This window comes from Callionymus lyra, chromosome 4 (genome assembly GCF_982586985.1).
Source record: "Callionymus lyra chromosome 4, fCalLyr1.hap1.1, whole genome shotgun sequence".
NCBI classification, from domain to species: Eukaryota; Metazoa; Chordata; class Actinopteri; order Syngnathiformes; family Callionymidae; genus Callionymus; species Callionymus lyra.
The window spans coordinates 20379243-20401948 of record NC_141821.1 but is presented as its reverse complement, the minus strand read 5'-3'; the positions used below and the strand labels follow the sequence as shown (position 1 = coordinate 20401948).

Sequence of the window (22706 nt, the reverse complement as noted above, 5' to 3'; positions counted from 1 at the left end):
ACACACTCACAATGGGAACCTCTGGCCTCGCTCTCGCTGAACCTCTAGTTTAATAGCTGCTAACTCATTTAGCACTTCATGTTAGCTGGGCTCGATCCAATTAAAACGAGCGCGCTTGAGGAAGAGCGGGGGGCCATTTAACCTCCAGACAAGACCCAACGTAGCACAAACTCATCCTTCATTGTTAATTGGAGACACTGGTGATTTCAGCGGGACTGGATAAAGACATGAAGACATTTAAAGGTTACTTGTGTGTGTCCGTGACAAACATTAAATATGAAGTTTGAAATATATCTACCATTGAAACCTGTTGACTATCTTGTGACAACTTAAAAGATTTGACGTGGATTTTTAATTGACGTTCATCTGATCTAGAATATTCAAACATCTTCTGAAAGCAGAGGCTATGCACTGTAATACACGTGTAATAACCACAGTCCCCAACAATTCTGCACAAAGGCGAACAAACACAGACCTCAATCTAAACTTCTCACCACAATTACTCATAAACGATCAGCAATAAAAAAAAAAAGAGAATGCTTTCCAGATTATGAACAACATACACAAGCTTCATGATATTTATAATTCAAAGGTTGGCGATGAGGTCATGGAGAGGGAGTGAGAGGAAGAAGGTATTGTTGGAGCAGAGAGTGTTTAGTGAGTTAGAAAACAAGTCAGAGAGTCATTTAATTTTGAATACTATATTTCAAGTTTAAGTTAAGGAACCGTTTTCAAACTCTAGCAACAAAATTAAAAAGAATGAACATTGCATATAAATTACTTATTCAAAGTTTTTCAAAAGTATTTTTTAAAACAGGAAATTAAACTGTTTTTTAAATAATTTCTTTTGTCAATTAAAACGATTCTAAAGCCCAAATCAGCCAAATACTGAACAAATAAGTTTGGAAAAACATAAACAAAAAAGTCATAACAGAAACCAAGACCATCTGCAGAAAAGTGTTGTAATGAATGGATTAAGTTTTCTTCTCTGCTTGCTAAGTAAAAAGAGTATCAGTATATCTCACATCCAACACAACTTTATGAACAACTGTAAATACAACAAACGAAAAGTTTTGACCACCTGTGAATCTCAGTAAAAACACTCATTAAATCCAGTCGCAAACTCACGATTGGCCTTTTCCAAGTCTCTTCAAAGAGCATCTGTCGACCCGATCGACCCCGTGGAAGGAAGCACTCGCAGGTATGTTCGCACGCAAACAAACACAAACGGCTTTCATCTTACCTCGGGTCTTTCTGGATGGAGTCGATGGACGGTGATCGCTGCAGGCTCCCTTCGGGGGGAAGAGCGGGTCCCGACTTGCTGTAAGGGGATTCCACCACCGAGGGGCAGTACTGGAGGGTGCGGTAAGGGTCGGCCACGTAGGGGTCCGAGCCGTACATGTCTCCGCCTCCGCTGGAAGTGTAGCCGGGACCCACCGTGGCATAGTTATTGTTCCCCCCGCGGCTGTAGTTCCCGGTTCCGCTGCGCTGCAATGGGGCGGAGTCGACACCAGGGGAGGAAGGAGCTACGTGGGGAAAGTAGGGACAGAGGACATAACTTAACACGTGGTCATGGGCACGTTGGGTCAGGTCTTTAGAGGAGAGTACGAAGGAGGGAAACACAAAGAAAACAGATCAGATACATTTATCAACAGACAATAAAATCACAGGTACCTAACACCAGGGAATTAAAAAAAAACTATTATGAAAACCTAAAAGGTATTTTGTGTAGAAAAAGAAAACAACAGTAGGACATGACTCTTGACTAGTAAAAATTAGTAAAAATAATTCCTCATTGGCACATAGTCTCTAAGACCTAGGAGACACAACACCATCATCAGCATACAATAAAACACACATAGATGCAAATACACAAACATCGTGTTCTAAGGAGTCCAGAACTCTTATATTAATTAACTATATCTATTTAATGTCATGCTGAGATGTTTTTTCATGTTATTGTTTTATAATATATATTATTATATTCAATTTGTCATTGTAGAAAAAGAAAACAACATTAGTGCGTGACTCTTAAGACTGCGTGACTAGTAAAAATGAGTAAAAAAGTCCTTATGGCACATAGTCTCTAAGAGCTAGGAGACAAACACACACAGAACACCATTGTTTGCATACAATCAAACACACATAGATGCAAATACACAAACATCGTGTTGTGTGGTGAGATGTTTTTTCATGTTATTCGTTTTTTTGCAGTTCATACTGTACGTACGTTGGTCCTCGAATAAAATTCTCAGATTTAACCGGCCCACTGTACGAAAAAAGGTTGGGGATTGGATTAAAAAATAGAGACATTTTAAAAGTAGTTACAATTTATAACTAGAGTTTTCAGCAAAATGAAGTTGTTTACCCAAATGAGTCATTTTGCAATGAGTTCCGTGTAGTGAACAGAGAACTTGGCAAACTCTAAAAAAAAATGGAGAAAACTTTCTTTTTTTCCTGCAGAAAATGAATCCTGCAATAACGATTTTGACAAAAAAAAAAATCTTGCCGGCTCTCTCTTTAGAGTGGGCTTGAAATCGAGCACTGGGAACACTAGCTGTCACCTTCCCTCCCTGTCGAGTCGCCGTGGAGACGCGGTGATATATCAAGGTGTTAATGTGAGACCGGGGGGCCTCGTGCTCCGACGCTGGAAAAACACAGAGACAGACGACGCGGGGGGATGTAGGGGGCATCTCATCTGTCACTACAGTCCTGGTTTATATGTTTACACACATGCAAAACACTACAAATGCATTCTGAGAGAGGTATGTGATAAATCACCGAGCCGTGTAATCGATACGCGACCGTGTGATGGACTGCATCTTTAAAGTGGGCCAATGAAGCTCGTCTTTTAAAGCGAATTAGCCTTTAAAAGCGAGTCCGTGGTCAGGAAAAACAACATTGCGCACAAGGGCGACAGGAGAGCCCCGTGAATCTGCTCAGAGAGGCTGGAACACATTAACCAATGGACACATAAACATTCATGTGTTTAGCGTCTCATTGTTATGTGAACAACAAACTTGCTCTTTAGCGCGGCTCTCAGTGGTGACATTTGCTTGACCTTCACGCCCCTCTTATCTCCAGTTTTCAAACACACTCATCTGTTTAGCTGCCTTCAATGATTTGGCGTAAAAGGGCACTCACAGATAATATGACGCTTTTGAATATACATTCAATAAACCGCATGTTACGGAGAAATGTTGGCTCAGATATAGAAGGCCCTTTAAAAAAGATTAGGCAATTTTTTTAAATTTTAGATTATATTAGATTAGATAGACTTTATTAATACCTCTTGAGATCCCCTTCAAATATTAATTATAATATTAAAATAATTGCTGTATGAAAACTTCCTGTTCTGTGACGTTTTTCCCAATTGTATGCAGGAAATGCAGGCGACCTGAAATCTACCTGCTGTTAATTTACGCCTTACATTCTACCAACTGGCGTCAGCTCGTCTTATATCTCTGCCTGTTTAACTGCTACACTTCCTCGTTCATCTATTTGGCTTTGTGATTACTCTTATTATCTCGTTTTCCCTGGGACTTTTTTCTGTGTTTTTCATTGTTTGACTTTCAGTCAAATTTTTTTTAAATGGATCGCGTCGCTATTTGGACTTCCTCATTTGTTTGATTATTTGAGAAGTGGACTCGGACATTAAGACGAGACTTTGCTGCAATTCTTATGAATTTATTTTTTAGTATTACTTGTTGTATATATTTGTTTTACTATATTAAATTGTATATATCAAAAATGTCTTAGAGTTTTACTTTAGAGTGAGACATTTAATCACAAAATTTAATTAAAATATAGATTGAATACACATATTAGTAAGAAGAAGAGATAGCAAGTGAGAATCCTGACTTTGAAGTGACAATTTTGTGATTTAAGAAACAAAATTCAACTTTAAAGTGAGAGATTTAATTGAGGATTCTGACTTTAAGGTTAAAATGTTGATATTGAGTTGAGAATACTGACTTTAATGGGATTATTTTGTGATGACTCTGACTTGAATGTAGAAAACTTTTTAACTTTCCAATTTAGAGATTATTTTATGTTTTCCACAGGCCATAAGAATCCATTAATTCATGAATACTGCAAGTCTATATAACACATTTACTAGTAAACATGGAGTAGAATTTAATAGTGTGACTGTATGTTCTTTGTAGACACATTATATTGGCCTGCATCTGGTGAATACAAATACTTTTCAGATCATTTTTTTGTAGTTAAACTATATACAGCCAGTGGGGGAGAAACACTGTGAGAAGCCTGATGAGTAGCAGAAATGGGATCTGCAGTAGAAAAAGTTAAACCAAAGGGGAGCAGGCAAGTAGTGCGGGTGCAATGGAGGGAATGACAGTAAGTCAGAGTCGAACATGGGATGTCTGGGGGGTAATGAAGCAGAGTCGGACCCATCAGAGGAAAATCCTCATCTTTTCTGTTCTCTTTAAATAGTGTCTGTCTCTCTGAACATCTCATTAGCAGCCAGGCCTTTAGGCTAACAGCACCAGTGTCGACGTGCCCTCTCCTGGAGCCTTGACACTAAAATAAGATGAACCTCAGAGCCATGAAGGCAGCAGGAGGCCAGTGGAACAAGAAGAGAAATGCCTGTCAGAGTTTCTACAGACCCGACGCCGAGACCACTAGGAAGATGACTTTGGAGAAAAGGGGAAGAGAGAAATATGTTCAGTATTCAGAGGCACATTTGTCACTACATTGTTCAACTATATGACTTATCAGTGATTAAAAGTTATTTTAATCAAATTGTTTATACTATATGAAGAAAAAGGTTCATGCATGTTCTCTTTGCTTTTATCATCTTCACCATCTATTGTACTGTGATGTATTTGGTATTTTATTTGATGAGCAGAGGACAATAAAGGGTCGTCAGCTTCCCACTTCGAACTCCAACATCACTTCAGCCTCAGAAACCTTTCCGTGGAAAGAGAAGTAGCACAAATGGCACAAATGTGATGGAAGCATTCATCAAAAAAAAAATAGTGTAATATTTTCAAGAAAAAAAACTTGACAGACACTTTCCGTTGCTCTTAATCGAGTCTTCATGCAACAACCAGCAGATCTGTTGCTTGTAAAAAAAAACCCTTCTTTTTCAACTTGTTATGTTTATTATAATTTTAAGTTCTCACTGATCTCAGATCAAATGTGCAACAGCTGGACAGTAAACACGCTGAACGCCCACATAGCTTAATTTACTACGCCGATAAAATTGTTTTCATTTGAATATTAATTGTCGTTTAGTTACAAAACAGTTGTTTAGCTGAGGAAACACAACAACCCCATGATGTCTTTCCACTCCAAACTGTTCCCATGATCCTCTGAAACATAAAGATTTAGCAATACGCTGTGACGAGCCGCAGAAGCGTGTTTATAGAAATAAATACTTCTTCACATTTTTTTAATGGTTCAGAGTCAAAATGACTGAAACAAATCTTTGGTGAACATAAACATGTCGTTGGAATGTGGAACTAATGGGCATTAGTTGGGCAACAAAGCCTTAAAAAGCATGAAACTACTCTGAACATCGAGGAGTTTCTCCCACTGAATCAACAAGTAAACAAATCCTGCTTCTGCTGGCAGATTAGTGACGGCGAGTGAAACTCTATTAGTCATTTGACACAGTGACTCCTCTGCAATTAGTCGAGCGTCTGACGGGCCGCTCGCCCTGAGCGAGGGTGACGTTTTTTTTCGGGGGGTTGGCTGCTGAGAGATGCTCACGTCTACGCCGGTTGTACGAGCGGTGGAAGAAAACCTTGTTAGATCAAACCTATACACACAGCTTTCATTTTCATCCCCCGTTCGACACTTTCATCTTGGCCTTATTTCTCTCAGTCTCACTCCGTCTCTGACACTGTTTGTACTTTATCACGCCCTATTCCCCCTCTCTCTCTCTCTTTCTGATGCCGCATATCGGATCTATTGCTATCTATCCTTTTTGTCCCTCGTCCACTCCTTTGAAACATTCCCGCTCCTTTTCTTTCTGCCGAGTGTCACTCACACAATTCTAGCTTTTTGGCCCGTCATCCCCTCAAAATGCTCCAATCATTTCATGTCTTCCCCTCTTTCTTCTCACCCTCTTCTGTCTCACTCTAACTCCCTCTATTGTGGCTGTAGTCGGCTGTGATCAGAGCTGAGGACACGTCCTTTTCTCTGGACACGCTTCGCTGCACAGCACGATTGCAACCAAAAAAAAAGAAGCTCAACACTGGTTCTCTTTCTTCAAACATATAGTTTTCTGAATATGCACGGACTGACAATGACAAAACCTCGTACGTCTGTAACACTTTTTTTTGACGCTGTAAGGTCACGCAAAAGCACGCACAACCCTGCTAACAAGAGTCCACGGACACACTTGGATGTGACCGAGAGGACGGATTAGTTCCTGTTTATCCCTGGGAGAGCCTCCTGGCTGGAGCACAGCTCTTGATGTTCCTGAGCCTGGAAACACTGGAGGGCAAGCGTGCACGCAAACACACACTCCTGGGTTAGCGTGAGACAGAGACGAATACATGCTTTTGCACTTTCAGCATCAAACACGGAGCGCTTGACAGCGCAGGAAACTGATCATCAAGCTGCCATATTTCTCATAGAACACGTCACGTCGACATTGGGAGGCCTTGAGGCCACGAAACGCCTGCGCCGAGGAAGGACGAGCGTAATAATGATGAATTAAATAAGAGAAATCTAACGTCAATCACATTATAAATTGATGTTTGAGTTCCAGGATCGTTTTCGTGATTTACAGCAACCTCGGTCTTCACTAGTCATCTTAAGCAAAATCATTTTACTCCTATTTTTATATTTAAACTCTTGCATTATAAGGAAAGGGTCAGGGACAGACCTGACGTTCAGCTAAATATTAGATTAATAATGTTAGTTTGAGCTTTTCGCATGGTTGGTGGCTATTAGCTAATAATGAAATATACCATTTTTGCCATTCTTGTGGCATTTGTTTAAGTAATGTTTGTTTTATATATTTGGAAATGTTTGTTTATATTAAATTGTATCTTGGAGTTTTACTTTAAAGTTAAAAAAATACCTTAACAGTCAGAATGTGAACATCATAATGTCTCGTAAACCAGGGGTGATCGCGATCTACTGGTAGATCAAGGACTAATTCTAAGTCTTGACGAGTGTATATAAAAGTCTTTTAGTGTTTTTCTTACAGCAGTTCTGCTGCCCTCTCGACCGTGGCTGTCATGTTAGTTTGAGTGCATCGAGACACACTTTCTAGTTCGGTAAAAACACAACTACGCTGTCAGAAAGTGCGGGAATTGATGAGCGAACCTGCCGCACAGCAGTCTTTTTTTTTTTTATCTGCCCTGAAATGCACATTTCTGACATCATCCTGGAAAAAACAAGATGTCTGTAAACTTTCTCTGCACCTCCTTGTCACGCTATGGGGGATTCAAGACCGGAGGATATTTTAGACACAATTAGTTTAATGAGTTTGCTGTCTCCTGCAATTATTTATTTTAGTTTTTATTCATTTGATTTAACACTTTAAGTTTTGCAATGTCTGTTATCAATCCCAACAAAGTATAGAGCAAGGGCTGTGAATACTTATATTTGTATAATTTCTCTTTTTTTTATCTTAAATAAATTTGGCAATAAAAAAAAATGTTTTCCAAATTGTCTCTTGGGATGTTGAGTGTAGAATTGTAAAGAAAAAAAATCAATGTTATCCATATTGGAAAAAAGGCTGTAACATAAGATAAAATATATTTTTACTTTAAAGGTTTTTGTATTTCTTATAAAGCATCATTCAGTTGCATTGGTTCAAGTTGGGCAAGTTAACAAGTTTGTTTGATCAAGTTTAAAAAATAGTAATTTTTTTTTTAGGGTATTTAAGTTGCTTCAGGAAAAAAAGGAAAATAAAACGCAGTGGAGGTTTGATACACACAAGTCTCGAAAGCTCAAGTATCTGCTAAAGCAGGAAATGTCACCGATTTTGAGAGTGTAAGAGACAATAAAAACCATAATGAACCATTGTAGAGAATTATAAAGAGAATCCTGAATTGTGAAGTGGCAATCCTAGTTCTGATGGTGGTTGGCAAAAAAAACATCGTTGTGTACACATTTAGTATGAGGACTACTTCTCAAAACAGTCCATGAGGTGGAAAAATGTCTGCTAACATGCACATGTGTGTATTCTTCTGTGTGTGTAGTCTTCAAAGTGTTTCATTTATTATTGCTGAAGTTTCACTACGTTTAATTACCACAGTCCACTCAGTGACTAGACCAGCCACATCAGCACAAACGCAGCTCCCCGATGCAGACATATGGTTCTTCTTTGTGAACCGAGTTTGAGGATAATTTAGTAAAAGTCACCCCCATTGCACGCTCCCCCATATGTTGTATGTAAGCACAGTGTTTATGGATCTAAATACACACCCAGGTTGTCCAAAAAGTACAATTCCTAGCAGCTTGATCGGAAATTACAGAAGGAAATAAAATATTTTCAGTAATCAATGAACCTTTGAAGAAGAATAATCTCTATTTTTATCCCGGTTATCTTCGTGTAATGTTTGCTTTTAAATGCTAAAATAAATATTTACTTTAGCTACTGCCATGAAAATTCACCAAACATTACATGGTGGAAGAAGAGTGTCTAAAAAAGCAAGTGGATCACCGAAAATAGCCCATTTACTACATTGAAAAAATAACAAGAAAAGTTAAAAACTCAAGAATATTGTTCCTTAATGTACACTCACATTACCTGGCTAATACATTGTATTCAATGTTCTCCCTGTTAAGAAACACGGAACCTTGCAGGAGCCAGGGTCTGAAGCAGGGAAGTTCCCAAACAATAATGTGATACATTTTCAAACTGGTAGTTAAATGGTGTCAGTTAAAGTACAATGTATATCCTCTGACACTACGATAAGGCAAACATCCATAAATATTGAAATCTATTTAATAAGTGCTTCAGTGTGTGTTTGTGTGTTTCTCTGTGTACAAGTGCATGTGTGCGTGGCTCATTTTAAATTCCTCCGAGGCAGAGAGCTATGCTCTTTGGCCAGATGAATCAACATTTGAAGTTCTTGTGTTTGCAATAAACGAGTGTCCTGTGGACAAAAGAGGATCCCATCTCGCTTATTTGATGACGGTTCAAAAGCTTGTATGTGTTGCATTAGTGATTCATGAATAGTGAGACGCTCGCACATCAAAAGATTCCATGAATGCAGGAGAGAACCTGTGAACATTCAGGTGCACATCGCACCTCAACAGCCTTGAACTTTAATGACTCAGATGTCTTTGTTAATGTGCAACAACTCAACTTAACCTTAGGCTTCAATAACATTACATACGTCGTATCTAGGATGATATTTTCAATTTCATATTAAGAGTTACATCAAAAAGTACACAGGTTTTTTTTCCACAAGTTTTCAAATACCAGCTAGATTAAAAAGATTTTAAATTATGTTTTCTTTTCTGTTTTTTTCTCTTTTCATCATCATACCAAATCTATAGTCTCATTTAAAAGATACAATGTGGATCGACTATAGCTTCCTTTGAGTATAGGGATGGTTTTTAATCTGATACTGGTGCAAAACCAGCTTGAGATAGTGCCTTGAAACGCTAGGTCCGAGGACCTGATATAATTTGTTAAATATGGTGGTATGGTGTGGAATGGTAAATACTGCCAGAAAGGTTTTTTATTTTTAATATGTAACTAGTGACTCTCGACTAGTGAAAACTCTGTTTATAAACTAAACTTAATTCTTAGAGTTTTCATTCCAAATAAATACTTCTAGAACATAAACTCACACATTGGCACAAAGTCTCTTAAAGCTAGGAGACTCACACATACAGAACACCATCATCGACATACCATTAAACATACAATGATGCAAATACACAAACAGCTTGTTTTAACCAGTCAAGAGCTCTTTCTGTTATACAAAGATGTTTTTTTATGTTTTTACTACATTTTTTTGAAGGTCATGCTATTGTATTTTTAATTATTTTTCTATCTCAAGATTGGTCCGTGGATATAATCCTGACAGTTACCAATCCATGCTACAAAAAAAAGGTTGAGGACCCCTGCTCTGAAAGCTGAACGAAATGATGCTTTATTAAAAATACCATTTTTGTCTAACAATGGATGTATCTTTTTTTTCTGAGTCGAATCATTTACCACAATCTCTGTACAAAGGTAATCGATGTTTGCACTTGTTACAGTGTAAACTGTGTTCTCATCCGTCACACTGCAAGCGATGGATCCACGTCACAACGACTCTTGGTCAGAAGCAACGGTCGCCGCAGTCATGCCTCTCTCTCCGCGATCACTCCTGGCTTCTCTGATCTCTCGTCTCCATCAGTCTCCTCTCTGTCCTCCTCATTAGCTTGTCAGATCTCATTACAGCCAGAACATAGTCCATTTAAAGGAGGACAGAAGATTGGTCTAATGGTTTGACGCGAAGCAGCTTTAATCGCGCTAATATCTGGCTGCGGCACTTTGCATCTGTAGCCGCTCGTGGGTGAGAGAGTGTGTTGTGTTGCCACTGCTCTAAAGGACGACTTCATTATTCACACATTTATTTGGGGCATTTTCGTTGAAAATTTTATAAGTGGGGATATGGGTATCAAATAACTAGGGGTCTTGTTCACAAGTAAAGTAAGAAAAGTAATGGTTACTTCTAGAGCGCCTTTCTAGACCAGGGTCACAAAACACTTTTAACAATCAAAACAATACACAGTTAAAATATATACTTTAAAAGGTCAAGACACATAAGACAAACAACACCAGCAAATTAGGAAAAAGCCTGCACAAATAAAAATGTCTTAAAATGCTTCTTGAAGGAGTCAGTAGATCATCAAACACAGAGGGAGAGGAAGATCGTTCCAAAGCTTAGGAGCAACAGTCTGGAAGGATTTCTCTCCTCTGGTCTCCTCCAGATTCTGATCCACAGACCTCAGAGCCCGAGATGGGGTGTAAGGCTGAATCAGATCACTGATCTAAGGAGGATTCTGACCATGAATAGTTCTGAAAGTAAGAACCAGAATTTAAAAACGGATCCTGAAAGAAACAGTTAGCCAATGCAGAGTTTTATGGATCGGGGAAATGTGAGTTCTTCTACCAGAGCGGGTCAGAATTCTCGCAGCAGAGTTTTGTATTAACTGCAGGCGAGACAGATCCTTCTTGTTAGACAGAAGTAAGATAAGAATTGAGTGTGAGAACAACAAAGTAAGCACTTGACCCTACTTCGATCTGTGGTGGAGATACTATGTCACTCAGCTGGCCTGGGAATTCCTCCCGGTCTCCAGGGAAGAGCTGGACAACATTAATGTGGGGGGGAGGAAAAGTGTGACCAAAAGAAAGACAAAAAAAAGAGACAATTCTAGCTCAGAGTTTATGTCTATTAATAGAGCAGTTTAAGTCAGAGCTGAAGCTTAGCCAATTGGTGGCTGTTGTATGACGTTTTGTTTCCAATTTAATTTGTTGTCAAGACCAAGACGTAAGAAGGATAGTGACCAGGGCTATTCCAGATGGACTAAGAAAATAGAACTCCACAAAGGTTTCTTTGGGCAGTTAAGTCATTGTAGTTATAGTCTCATTTAGTTTAACTCAAAGTAACATTTAGTCTTCACCTAAACGGGGCAAATCAAGCACAATAAATGTTAATCTTTCAATTTAATTGTGGAATTTCTTAAGTTATCTATTAGAAACTGTGTTCTGTTGTTAATTATCTTCTTTAGTTGAGTTTCGTAGTAGTTGAGACTTAATGTTTGTTTTTCAGTCATTTTGTCCCACGCTCCTGAACTCGCTTGTGTTGATGTGAACTGTTGATTTGTGTTTTTTTTTTAACCAAATATGATAATGTATTGTTTTGTTTTTGTCAATGTGAGCAGGTGTTGCAACGTTTCCATGCATATCATTGAAGGAGCCGGCATCATTGCAGACAAATGTAAATGCTGTGATGGGTAATTACTAGTTTGCTAAGTATATATTATTCTCAACTAAAGCTTCTAATTGCTGAAAAGAATATCCTCGTCATCACACCCTTTAATCACCGTCGGAAAAAAATGATTCCTAGACAACAAGTTCCAGCTGAGGAATGTCTGAGCCATGAATCAGCTCATTCTCTACTTGAGCTACGTGCTGGTGTTCAGCTATTAAAGAGAAAATGTGCCACATCCATTCAGTCCCGCAGTTATTCCCGGTGGTCAGAGTCATTAATAGGAAGACGGATGTATTTCATGACACGTTTAAGAGGGTACCAAGGTAGGAACAAGAGAGTCGAAGGAGCTCAAGAAAAACGAGAGCTCTTTTTTTTTTTCAATATCTTGTTGCCCTTTTAATTGTGTCTCAATTTTGACAAAATACATTAAAACAAGATTGATTTTGGTGAATTTGTTTTTTGATTTTTAAAACTTCCATATGGTTTATTAAGACAGACTCTGTGTTTTGATATACTTTATCAGAAGAAATCCACCTTGTTTTTTAATAATATATATACATATACCTTGTACTAATGAATCTCATAACATGTGCTTTTCCTTGATTTTCTGGAACTCCTGCTGTGTTTTCAGTTTTATATTGACCTTTAAAGTATATACTTTATTGAGTATTGTTTTGATTGTTTAAGCGCTTTGTGACCCTGGTCTGGAAAAGCGCTATATAAATAAAAATGACTTACTTACTTACTTACTATGTATTCTTTAGCATTTTTAAACAGCAGCTGATGAATTTTCTTCGGCACAGAAAATACCATTAAAAAATATAAATATGTATATATACATATATTGAAACAGCTAAACCAGTAAAAGTTCTTCTTTTCCCCTTAAAACATTTTACTAAAATAAAAAGGACAAAGAAAAGAAAAAAACGGTGACTATTTTGGATAGCTTGTAAAAAAGACATGTTTAAAGAACCCACAAAATGTAAACCCTAATAACCTTTTAGTGGTTTGGAGTCATCAGAAAGTGCAAGGAAGTGTGTGTGCGCGTGTGTGTGTGTGTATGTGTGTGGGGTTGTGTGTGAGAGAGAGTGTGTGTGTGTGTCTACGCAGGAATAATCACTTATAATGGGCATTATTAACCTGCAGTCCTCTGGAGTACTGACCTGGTTTCATTCCAGAACGCACACCAAATTACTGCCTGCACAAAGGTGCTACACAACTCTACACACATTAAGACAATAGTAAGATACAGTCCAAGGCACAACTTATCGCTTTGATGGATTTGGTTAATTTAAATCAGCTTGAAAAGTGAGTAAGTGACTTGTTATCTATTTTGTAAATGTCCATATTGGTAACGTACCATCCTCCAAAAATTTCTGATCCATTTTAAGAGAAACATTTTTGTTTTTTGGTCTTGAGAGTGAACAGTTATTTAGGTTGTTTTTTTTTTACAACAAAAGAAGAGAGTGCAGTCACTTGTAGAGTATTTAATTTCCACCCAAATCGTAAATGCTTTCAAAATATTTTAAATATTTAACACCTTTTTTAGCGTTTGAAATGTGCTCACTGTGACAGCAGCGGCTTGGACTGCAACATAGAAGGCACAAGCAAATACAAGAGCTTGTGCGGCACCACAGAGAGTGACGCATATCGTCAACACCAACATCATGTTATCACCTCTACCTTTTCCTGACATTAGCATACTTGGATACCTTATTCAAATCAGTCCCTTCCTTTGCTTGTAATACCATCATAACTGTCAGGAACCGAGGAGAGGTTCCTCGGACAGAACATAGAAGAATCATCATCAGAAAGTTCCTTCAACAAAATCACTAAAACGGATCAAAATCAATTTTAAAACACACAAGCACAAGCGCACATGCGTTCCAACTAATGCTCTCAGTTACTCATCAGCGTCTTAAAGATGAGTTTGATAGAGTGTCATATTTGAAAAACTAATATATTCTAGAAGTGATTATAAATATAAATTAGCGTCTGCACCGACTCATGGAAACAGCTCGACCATATACGATGATATCTATAATAACAAACTCGAATCTAACTTCAGAGATTGTGCCATGATTACCTCTGCCAAGGAGGTTGTACGATCATCTTTATTTATGTGGCGTTAAAAAATGTATCATTTTTAAAGGTATCTTCACAATATCCCTGACTAGCTGATTTAATGTTAGCAGAGGTAAAAAATCGAGGATGGTTTTGAAGGATTTGGCACTTACTCAAACCTTGTGTTATCGCAGGGTCAAGGTGACCTGGAGGCCCGAAAACAAATGTGTTTGTGGTATCACTTGTGTTATCTCACGGTCAAGGTGACCCGGAGGTTTGCCTCTGGGTCCAGGTGGGTCATTTTCATCCAGAGACAACACAAGGGATAGCTCAAACACATTTGCACAAGGGTTAAATGGCTTTTAACCAGTAGATTTACACGTTGAGAAACAGCTAAATGGGTTCAATTCCGACTTGTGCTCTTCAGTATCGTCTTGTGCAAGCCCAGTGATAAGTAAGTAAGTAAGTAAGTAATATATATTTATATAGCGCTTTTCGAGACCAGGGTCACAAAGCGCTTTAACAATCAAAACAATACTCAAAACAGTACATACTTCAAAGATCAAGACAACACCGAGAACAACACAGGAGTTTGAGAAATTCAAGGAAAAGCCTGCACAAATAGAAACGTCTTAAGATGTTTCTTAAAGGAGTCAGTAGACTCCATCAAGCGCAAAGAGAGAGGAAGATTGTTCCAAAGCTTAGGACTTAGATAAGATAATGATGGCCCAGAAAAAGCTCCTTGGCAGAGTTATGTGCAATCCCAGTGATGTTGAGAAACCCTTTGCCAATCAAAAGCATAGCTTTCACTGTAGCTATAAGTTTACATCTACATATCTACATTCAAATGCCAATCAGAAGCAAGTCAATAAATAAGCATCAACTAAATGATTATATACTGCAGTGAATTGATGTTTGTCTCACAATGAAAAAACATTGTTTGACGACCGCATCTTAATGTTGAGCAGGCCGGTCAATACACACCTCGCTCCCACTAAACAGTACTTTTACAAATCCGAAGTAAATGTTTCCTTTCCAGCAAAGCGGGTGACTTATGGCTTTAATTACGCTGATTCATGCCGACCTAATGAAGCAACACCGCGAGCCTGCCGCTGCCAAGAAACCGCTGAGAAATAATAAATGACTTAGTGCCTACCACGTCAGCACAGTCGTTATCAGTTCATTACTTGGTATCACTGGTGCATTATGAAGTGGTATCAGACAACCTTCTAGTCAGAGCGCACACTGTTGTGATGGCTTCTGCGGAGTTGATGAAGCTGCTGGTTCAAACGCTGGCATGAACGCTGATGGATGAGTGACATTTGATGCAGCGCTGTGTAATTAGATAAGCATCTATTAGGTTGGTTAGTACGGCAAACAGTTTTTCCAACTCATGCCACATTTGTTCTGCCGTCTTCAAACTAGGATTCAGGACGTATTGTCAATTCAATGATGAGATGATTACAGAGCACTGACAAACATCACGATAGAATGTGAAGCTTCATTTTATGTGCAACTTTTAATCTGTTGGGTTCTTTTATCCTGACACGTTAAAAGTAAGCTGAGCTTGTAGACATGTTCCCCTAAAAGTTAATATAATCCATGTCTTTTAAATATATAATAAAAATAAACTAAAGGTTGATGGTCACATATAGGGACGCAGACTTAAGTCAGTTAAAGTAATAGTTCACCCAAAAAACCTAACTTCACTAATTTTCTACTCAGCTAAGGGATTATTTTCAGAGTAATCTGTTCATTTTCAGAGTTATAGACAAAATGTTTGTTCATTTTAATGTAGTGACTGGAGCTCAGTTATATTCGTCTTCATCTTCGTCCAAAAAAACACTTAAAAACATCCAAATACCTCCATAGTGCTTGTCTGTAACGTCAATCTTTATTGAAGCCTCGACAAGAGGAACTTTTCTGAAAAAAACTTAAATAAGTCTAGATTTTAATATCGCAGAGTGCACACAGTCTATAGTCTACACTTGAAGTGCTCGCGATATTTATCTGGAATACTTCCTGCCTGTATTGCTTGTATTTCTTGAAACTTTTTTTTAAATTTATTTTTTTATTATAATTCATTATTTTTCCTTTTGTTTACTTAAAAACCCCTTTTGATTCATTTTTTATTTCTCTTTCCCTCTTTTTCCCTGTTATCATTATTCTATTGTAAAAATATCTGATTATAAAAAAGAAAATAATCTAGAACGTTCTGCTACATGAGTTATGCAGGATACAACAATTTATGGATCTTTAATCATAAGTTGTTATTGACTTGATTGCATTCTGTGTTTTATGATTTAAAAAAAGCCCCTTGGCAGAGTAATGTGCAAGTCGAGTGCTTTTTATAGAGATAAGAAATCCTCTCTCTCCCTTCTTGTTTCCCCCTATTATCATTATTTATATTATATTTCAGTTTATATATTTTTAGCTAAACGTCAGTGACATCACTAGTTAGCTGAAACATTACAGGCAAATGTCAGTTTCATCACTAGCTAAACATTGGACAAAGCTCAAACATCATATTGGACACTGGAAACAGCGCAGCCAAATGGATATAATATGACACAATAAATACATGTACTTTTCTGAGTACTTTCTCAGAGAATTCCTTGCTGGCCCCGACAACCTGCCACTGGTGTATGTACACTATAGATTGATATAACTTATTAATATTCTAGCATCCGTGAGACTGACCATCAATAATTTGTTACATTCTTTATTTGCTTCCAGCTTGAGCTATGCAGAGCCGTCGTTGCTAAGATACACACTCTTACTTAAGAGAAAATCTGGTCTATCGTTCGAATATCTTTTCTCTGCTGAATGAATTCGATTTGTTTATGTTTCTCAACAGGAATTTAAACATCCAATTTGCAAAACTGTAGAATTGCCCTCTCAATTATCCAGAAGCAAAATTTCCCCATTGAAAAAAATAAATAAAATGACATATTTTTGACTGGTTTAATTGACACCATCAGTTTCAAACAGAAGGGCCACATTTGATTTAATAAAAACAAGTGCTGGCCATTAGAATGTAGGTAGAGGTCCCTCAATCAGAAGTCTTAACAGTATCTTTATCTTTATCTTTATCTAGTCTAACATTATCAACACTAACAACAGTAGGTTCACTTATGCCGCTGTGTTGGATAACATGAATGTTGTCTTAACTAAAAACTATATTTAAAAGAACCACATTTATTCTTATTTGTGGCCTGGGTTTCTGCCTCTTCTTTATTAAAAAAAAAAGAGCTGTGAATTATGTTAAAAAAAAGACTTATTCCAAGAACATACAGCATGTACCGTACATGTACAATGTACCGATTTTAAACAGTGACAATTGAAATTAACTTTACTTAAACCCTGTTGATTCTCGCAGCTGCAGCTACATTGTCCTCCAGTGTCTATTGAAACTATACAAAGAGCAATAAATTATAGATAACAGTGGATTCTTTCTGCACACATCCAAAGTGCACTTATTTAATTAATAGCTGCCTGGAGAGACAATCCTATCACTGTGCACACACTGTAGTACTCCATGGATAAAAACCAAGAGAAGATCCAACTTTTTTTTTTTTTTTTGCTCAAGTGCACTCTGGGCTTGAAGACAACGATCTTTCTTCAGTAAGTCAAACTGATCGAGTGGAACGATCGTCTACAGCAGCGTGTTTACCTCGGTGATTCTGACCCAAAATGCTAATGATAGCTATTAAGAGAAGGGACGGCTAATGACATCAAGGGAGCTCTGAACGTAGCATGACTGACTGGGGTTTTTCATGTGGGGTAAGATACGTTAATGGGATTAACACAGCGTACCTAAACCCACATTCAGATAAGCTCACTGAGACGCTATTAAAAATGAATCACGCTCGACAATGAAGGGAATAGAATCAGCAGGTGAGAGCTAGTCAGAACGTTTACAGCTTGTTTTCTCAAGAAAAAATATATAATACATAGAGAAGGAGTGTAATTAAGAAGCAGCAGAAGAATTTAAACATTTAATTATTTAATTAGTTTCAGTGATGGATACTGTGGTGTGATGCTATAAAACCAGTACTTTATTAGAAATATATCAATTTTTATCCATCCGCGAGTAATGTTATCATTCCGATTGTGGCCCAGATGTTCTTTTTCTAAATATGTCACCAAATATTTTGAGTAAAAAATATATATGAATATATTTAGTCATATTTAGGTTTATTTCATGTTCATTGGGTCTTCGCTCCTCTTGTTTGGCTTTATGGCCCCTTACAACAGTGACGGTATACGAAGTGTTTAGTTGCTGAACCCTGATCTAAGATAAATTTTACTTCTATTACACCATTTCAATTTACAACAATACAGGAGAAAATAAAATAAAAAATAATTACAATATTTTGCAGAGTTTGAGGTTAGCTAACGTGCTAGCCAAAAATAAATAAATATTGCATCACATTTTCAATTGGACCATTGCCTGTTTAAGACCACATCTCCTGGAAGGGTTTGAGTGATATTTTCTGTCTTCGATGTCATTTCTCAACTGCTTTGTAAGTCCTCCATATGGCAATTTCAAGACAAAAATAAGAAAATAGAATAAAATGAGTGCAGTATTTAGCTTGAAAACTATTTCCAACAGTTGCTTTAAACCACATCTATGGGAATAAAGCAGAGAATACAGCAGAAACCACTGTAACGTAGCCAGAATTCTGACCCGCTCTAGTAGAAGAACTCACATTTCTCTGATCCTTAAATCTCTTTACCAGCTGCCAGTTTCAGTATCAGGATCAACTTTAAAATTCAGTTTTTTACTTTTAGATCTATTCATGGTCAGGCTCCTCCTTACATCAGTGATATGATCCAGCCTTACACCCAAGCTCGGGCTCTGAGGTCTGTGGATCAGAATCTACTGATGGTTCCTGAATATGCTTCCGGACCAGAAGAGAGAAATCCTTCCAGACTGTTGCTCCTAAGCTTTGGAAAGATCTTCCTCTCCCTCTGTGTTTGATGATCTACTGACTCCTTCAAGGAACATCTTAAGACATTTTTATTTGTGTAGGCGTTTCCTTGATTTTATGAGACTCTTGTGTTTGTCTGTGTGTTGTCTTGACCTTTTAAGTACTTATTTTATTGTTGTTGTTTTTTTTTCTGATTGTTGAAGTTCTTTGTGCCCCTGGTCTTGAAAAGCGCTTTATAAATACTAATAACATTCTTACTGCGAAAGCTGTACAGATATAAAAAACATCCAGAGAGAGAAAATACTTTAAGTATAAGCTAAATATATATATATATAAATTCCCGCCGTGTTTGTCTGCCAGCTGTGGCTGAGACCAGGACCAGGTGGTGTCACTGGACCAGGAGAGGCGAAAGAAAATGCCTTCTGACATTTAAGTGTGACCAGACATTATTTCGGTCCCTGAGGTAATGAGACAGCACATCCTGCAGAGAGTGGCGCTCCGAGAGGAGAGGTCGGAGCTAAAACAGGAGAGGAGAATGAACGGATGTCTCCAGATAAGGGAAGACTGTTGGTGAAAAAAAAGCTGTATGGTTTAATGTAAATTTTATTCTTTCAGAAAATTAACTCAGAAAGAGATATAAATATTTAAATGACATTTTCATGGGACAAGGAAGAGAGGCAGTATAAGCAACAGAATGTATCACAAGCAAGTTTTCCTTCAAGTCACAGAGAAAATCTCGCCTGATAAATGGTTGTTTATGGTTTTATCTCACGGTCTCAAAATAACAATTGCCACCTGCTTTGACAATGAGTGAGTTGCAATCAATTATATTTAAAATGCTGAAAAAGATATTGCATTTTATTTATAAAATAAATGAGGGACAATAATGTTAGGGGAAAAAAAATGTCACATCACCAACAGAACACACTGGAAAAGTGCATGATGGTCTCTGGTGTGTGTCCTGGTTCACGGTTGCTTGAACATTTATCCACAGAGACATTTGTTATAGTGTTGATAGATGATTGACAGCCATATTTTTGATTGTCATTTGCCAAGAGTGACCAGATGTCGATATATATATTTATTTTAATGATTATGTTCATGTTTGTAATTCTCTCATCATGTGTCAAACCATTAAATTGTACAGAATCTCTCAACGACGTAAATAAGTCTGCTTTAAATCAGTCAAAGTAAACACCCCGTGGTTCCCCTGGTAAATGTCTTACCGGTGTTGTTGCGATAGGGGCCGCTGTCTGGCCCTTGGTTCTGGCTAAGGCTCCTCATGGGGCCCTTGTTGTGGTAGACACGCTCTTCATAGATGGGATCTATATGGTGCTCTGGTGACCCCAAAGGCCGAAGCGGTTCCTGATTGTGCTGACTACTGTAGGAGCCGCGAGATCCTGCCAAGTAGACGAACAAACACATCTGTACACGCTCTTTTTTTTTTTTTTTGACTAGCTAAACAAAAACCACATCAGATATTGACTGTGGATTATGTGAGATTATGATTTCAGGGAGAATGTGAAGTCAAAAAGAAGCCAAACAGCAACGAGGGTTGATGTGGAAGGGAACTTTTACGGAGAGAGAAATAATAAATAAAAAAAGAAAACGATTCTGAGGGAAAGTGAACCAAAACAGGAGGGGATGTTGAGGTTTTTAATCTGTGCAGAACACATTGCTGCTTGTCCGCGGTACAATAATGAGATGCAGTGTCCTTCTCTTGCTCAGTGTTTGGCAGGATTTCCACACACAAAAGCCAAGACATTGACAGCAGCCATTTGTTCATTAAACAGAAGAACAAATGTAAGGCAGGGGTCTCCCTCTGCAAACATGGAGAGCAGAAATTAAATTAGGAAGGAACAGAATAGGAGAATATGAAAAGTTGGAAGTGGAAGACAGCAAAGACGAAGTGTGCGGCTGTAATCACAGACACACACAAACACACACACACACTAGCTCTTAGGGTGTGAAGAACGACGGTCCAGTAGACCTATCAGGTCGCGTTATTCTCAGTCGATGCCGGGTCTCGTGTTGGAAGGCATCCCAGCCAGGATGAGGAGCGCAATAGTCCAAAAGTCTGTGATTCCACACAGCGAGGATTTTTATCCAATAACCGTGGGCATCAGAACCTTTTAACCTTACTTGAATAAATGAACATCACTGAAATATTAAGCACTGATTTTTATCTTTACACGTGAACCACAACCACATTTTTCTCATGGACGCAGGCGTCCTAGCCGCGGGGGGTTGCGGTCAGGACTATAGTACTTAAGAAATCTCGAGGACTGCGCGTTGGCTTTCCTGCCTCGCATGAATAATGTGTCGCCGAACGCTAGATGGAGAGCAGAACATTGAAAAATTGCCCATTTGCGACAGTCTCTGTTGAGCTATAGATTCTCTCTCACGTTTGTTTCAGGGTGAAAGATTGAATAAAATGTGATGAAACACATTATAGTTCATTCAGGTTCAAAACAAGTCACGTTGAGTCGTAGACGTACCTGCCGCTCTATTCAAAAATTAGATTGGAAATATAAATGCATGATGAGAAAATACTTTACATTATCAGATTTAAAGTATATATTGAAATGGATCAAAGCAGGACTAGGAAGAACAAAAGATCTGAAAATCCAGTATCGAAGAAAAAAAGACAAGTAACATTTTCTGCTTTATCTGTGGCTTAAAGGAAATAAATTAAATATATGTTTGACCTCTAGTGTACTTATCAGTATGTCTGTTTGTACAAAACTCTCTTTTCTTTGAAATATTTACCTAAGCCCCGCCCACTGAAAACATGATTTTCTGGAGATTAAATCTCATTATCACACCCACTCTGCTGTGACCGGTAAAGCATCAAGGTTTGTCACTGAGCATCATCAATCCTGGAAGTCTCCACCTCCAAGGGACACAAGGAGTGAAACCATTATTACGACATAATTGACTCCGCTCTCGTAACCTCTCGTTCGTACAGATTTCCGACAAGGGGAGAACTTTATAAAGTAATAAATTCAAAATATGATGAGGGACTTCTTGGAGAGGAAGACTTGATATTTAAACCATAAGAGTAAGTCAGGAAAGTTGGGTTTTCACATTACTTGTCTTTTAAGCCGAACCTTTTTTGCACCGCCGACCTGTTTAATATGTATTCACGGACCGACTTTCATATAAATACATGTTCCTACTTCTTTATAGATTTATTTTTTGAGTGAACTTGACTGAAACGAGCGTCTTGACGTGTCAAGAGTCATAGACTGATGTTACTTAAGAGAAAATACCATCTTTTTTTTTAAAACAAAACAACTTTAAGAGAGTAATAATGAAAAAGAACAGAAATTCTACTAATTATATATTTTTTATTTCTATGAGGCCTGGTAACAAATGCCGCACGGAACAGGACTTGTCCCTGGACCGGTGGGTCGGGGACCACCTTTTAGCAATACTTGGATTTGACTAGTTTAACCTTAAAATGTGTGGTCAAAAAGGACCAGAGATTTTAATTTGATGATCCAAATCTTCTATTTTGGTTATCATTACCACGACACAAGTCTGTGTCCAGGAAAACGAAAACAGTTAAGAGTAATATATCTCTTGTCAAATTCTCTGGTTTTGAATAATGTTGTTGTACCTTATTTTCAATTGGTTTTCTTTCTTATTTGGCTGGAAGAAGCAGGTTGTTTTAATCAACAGTGCGAATTAATTTTGCTTAAACTTATGGTAGTTTTGTAAATCAACCAAAATTACTTTACTTTATATTATTATCTTTAAACCGAGAGATCACTTCCATCAT

At 37.8% G+C, this 22706-nt stretch overlaps 1 protein-coding gene across 1 annotated transcript in view; it reads right to left on the bottom strand.

The window, feature by feature from the left end:
• ctnnd2a (catenin (cadherin-associated protein), delta 2a) overlaps positions 1-22706 on the bottom strand; it is a 236376-nt gene that overhangs the window by 96966 nt on the left and 116704 nt on the right. Inside the window, exons 11-12 of the mRNA XM_087789092.1 lie at positions 20149-20322; positions 1244-1526 (exon numbers count right to left, since the gene is read on the bottom strand). Of these exons, the coding sequence (XP_087645218.1) occupies positions 1244-1526; positions 20149-20322 (457 nt within the window). The remainder of the gene's footprint in view (positions 1-1243; positions 1527-20148; positions 20323-22706) is intronic.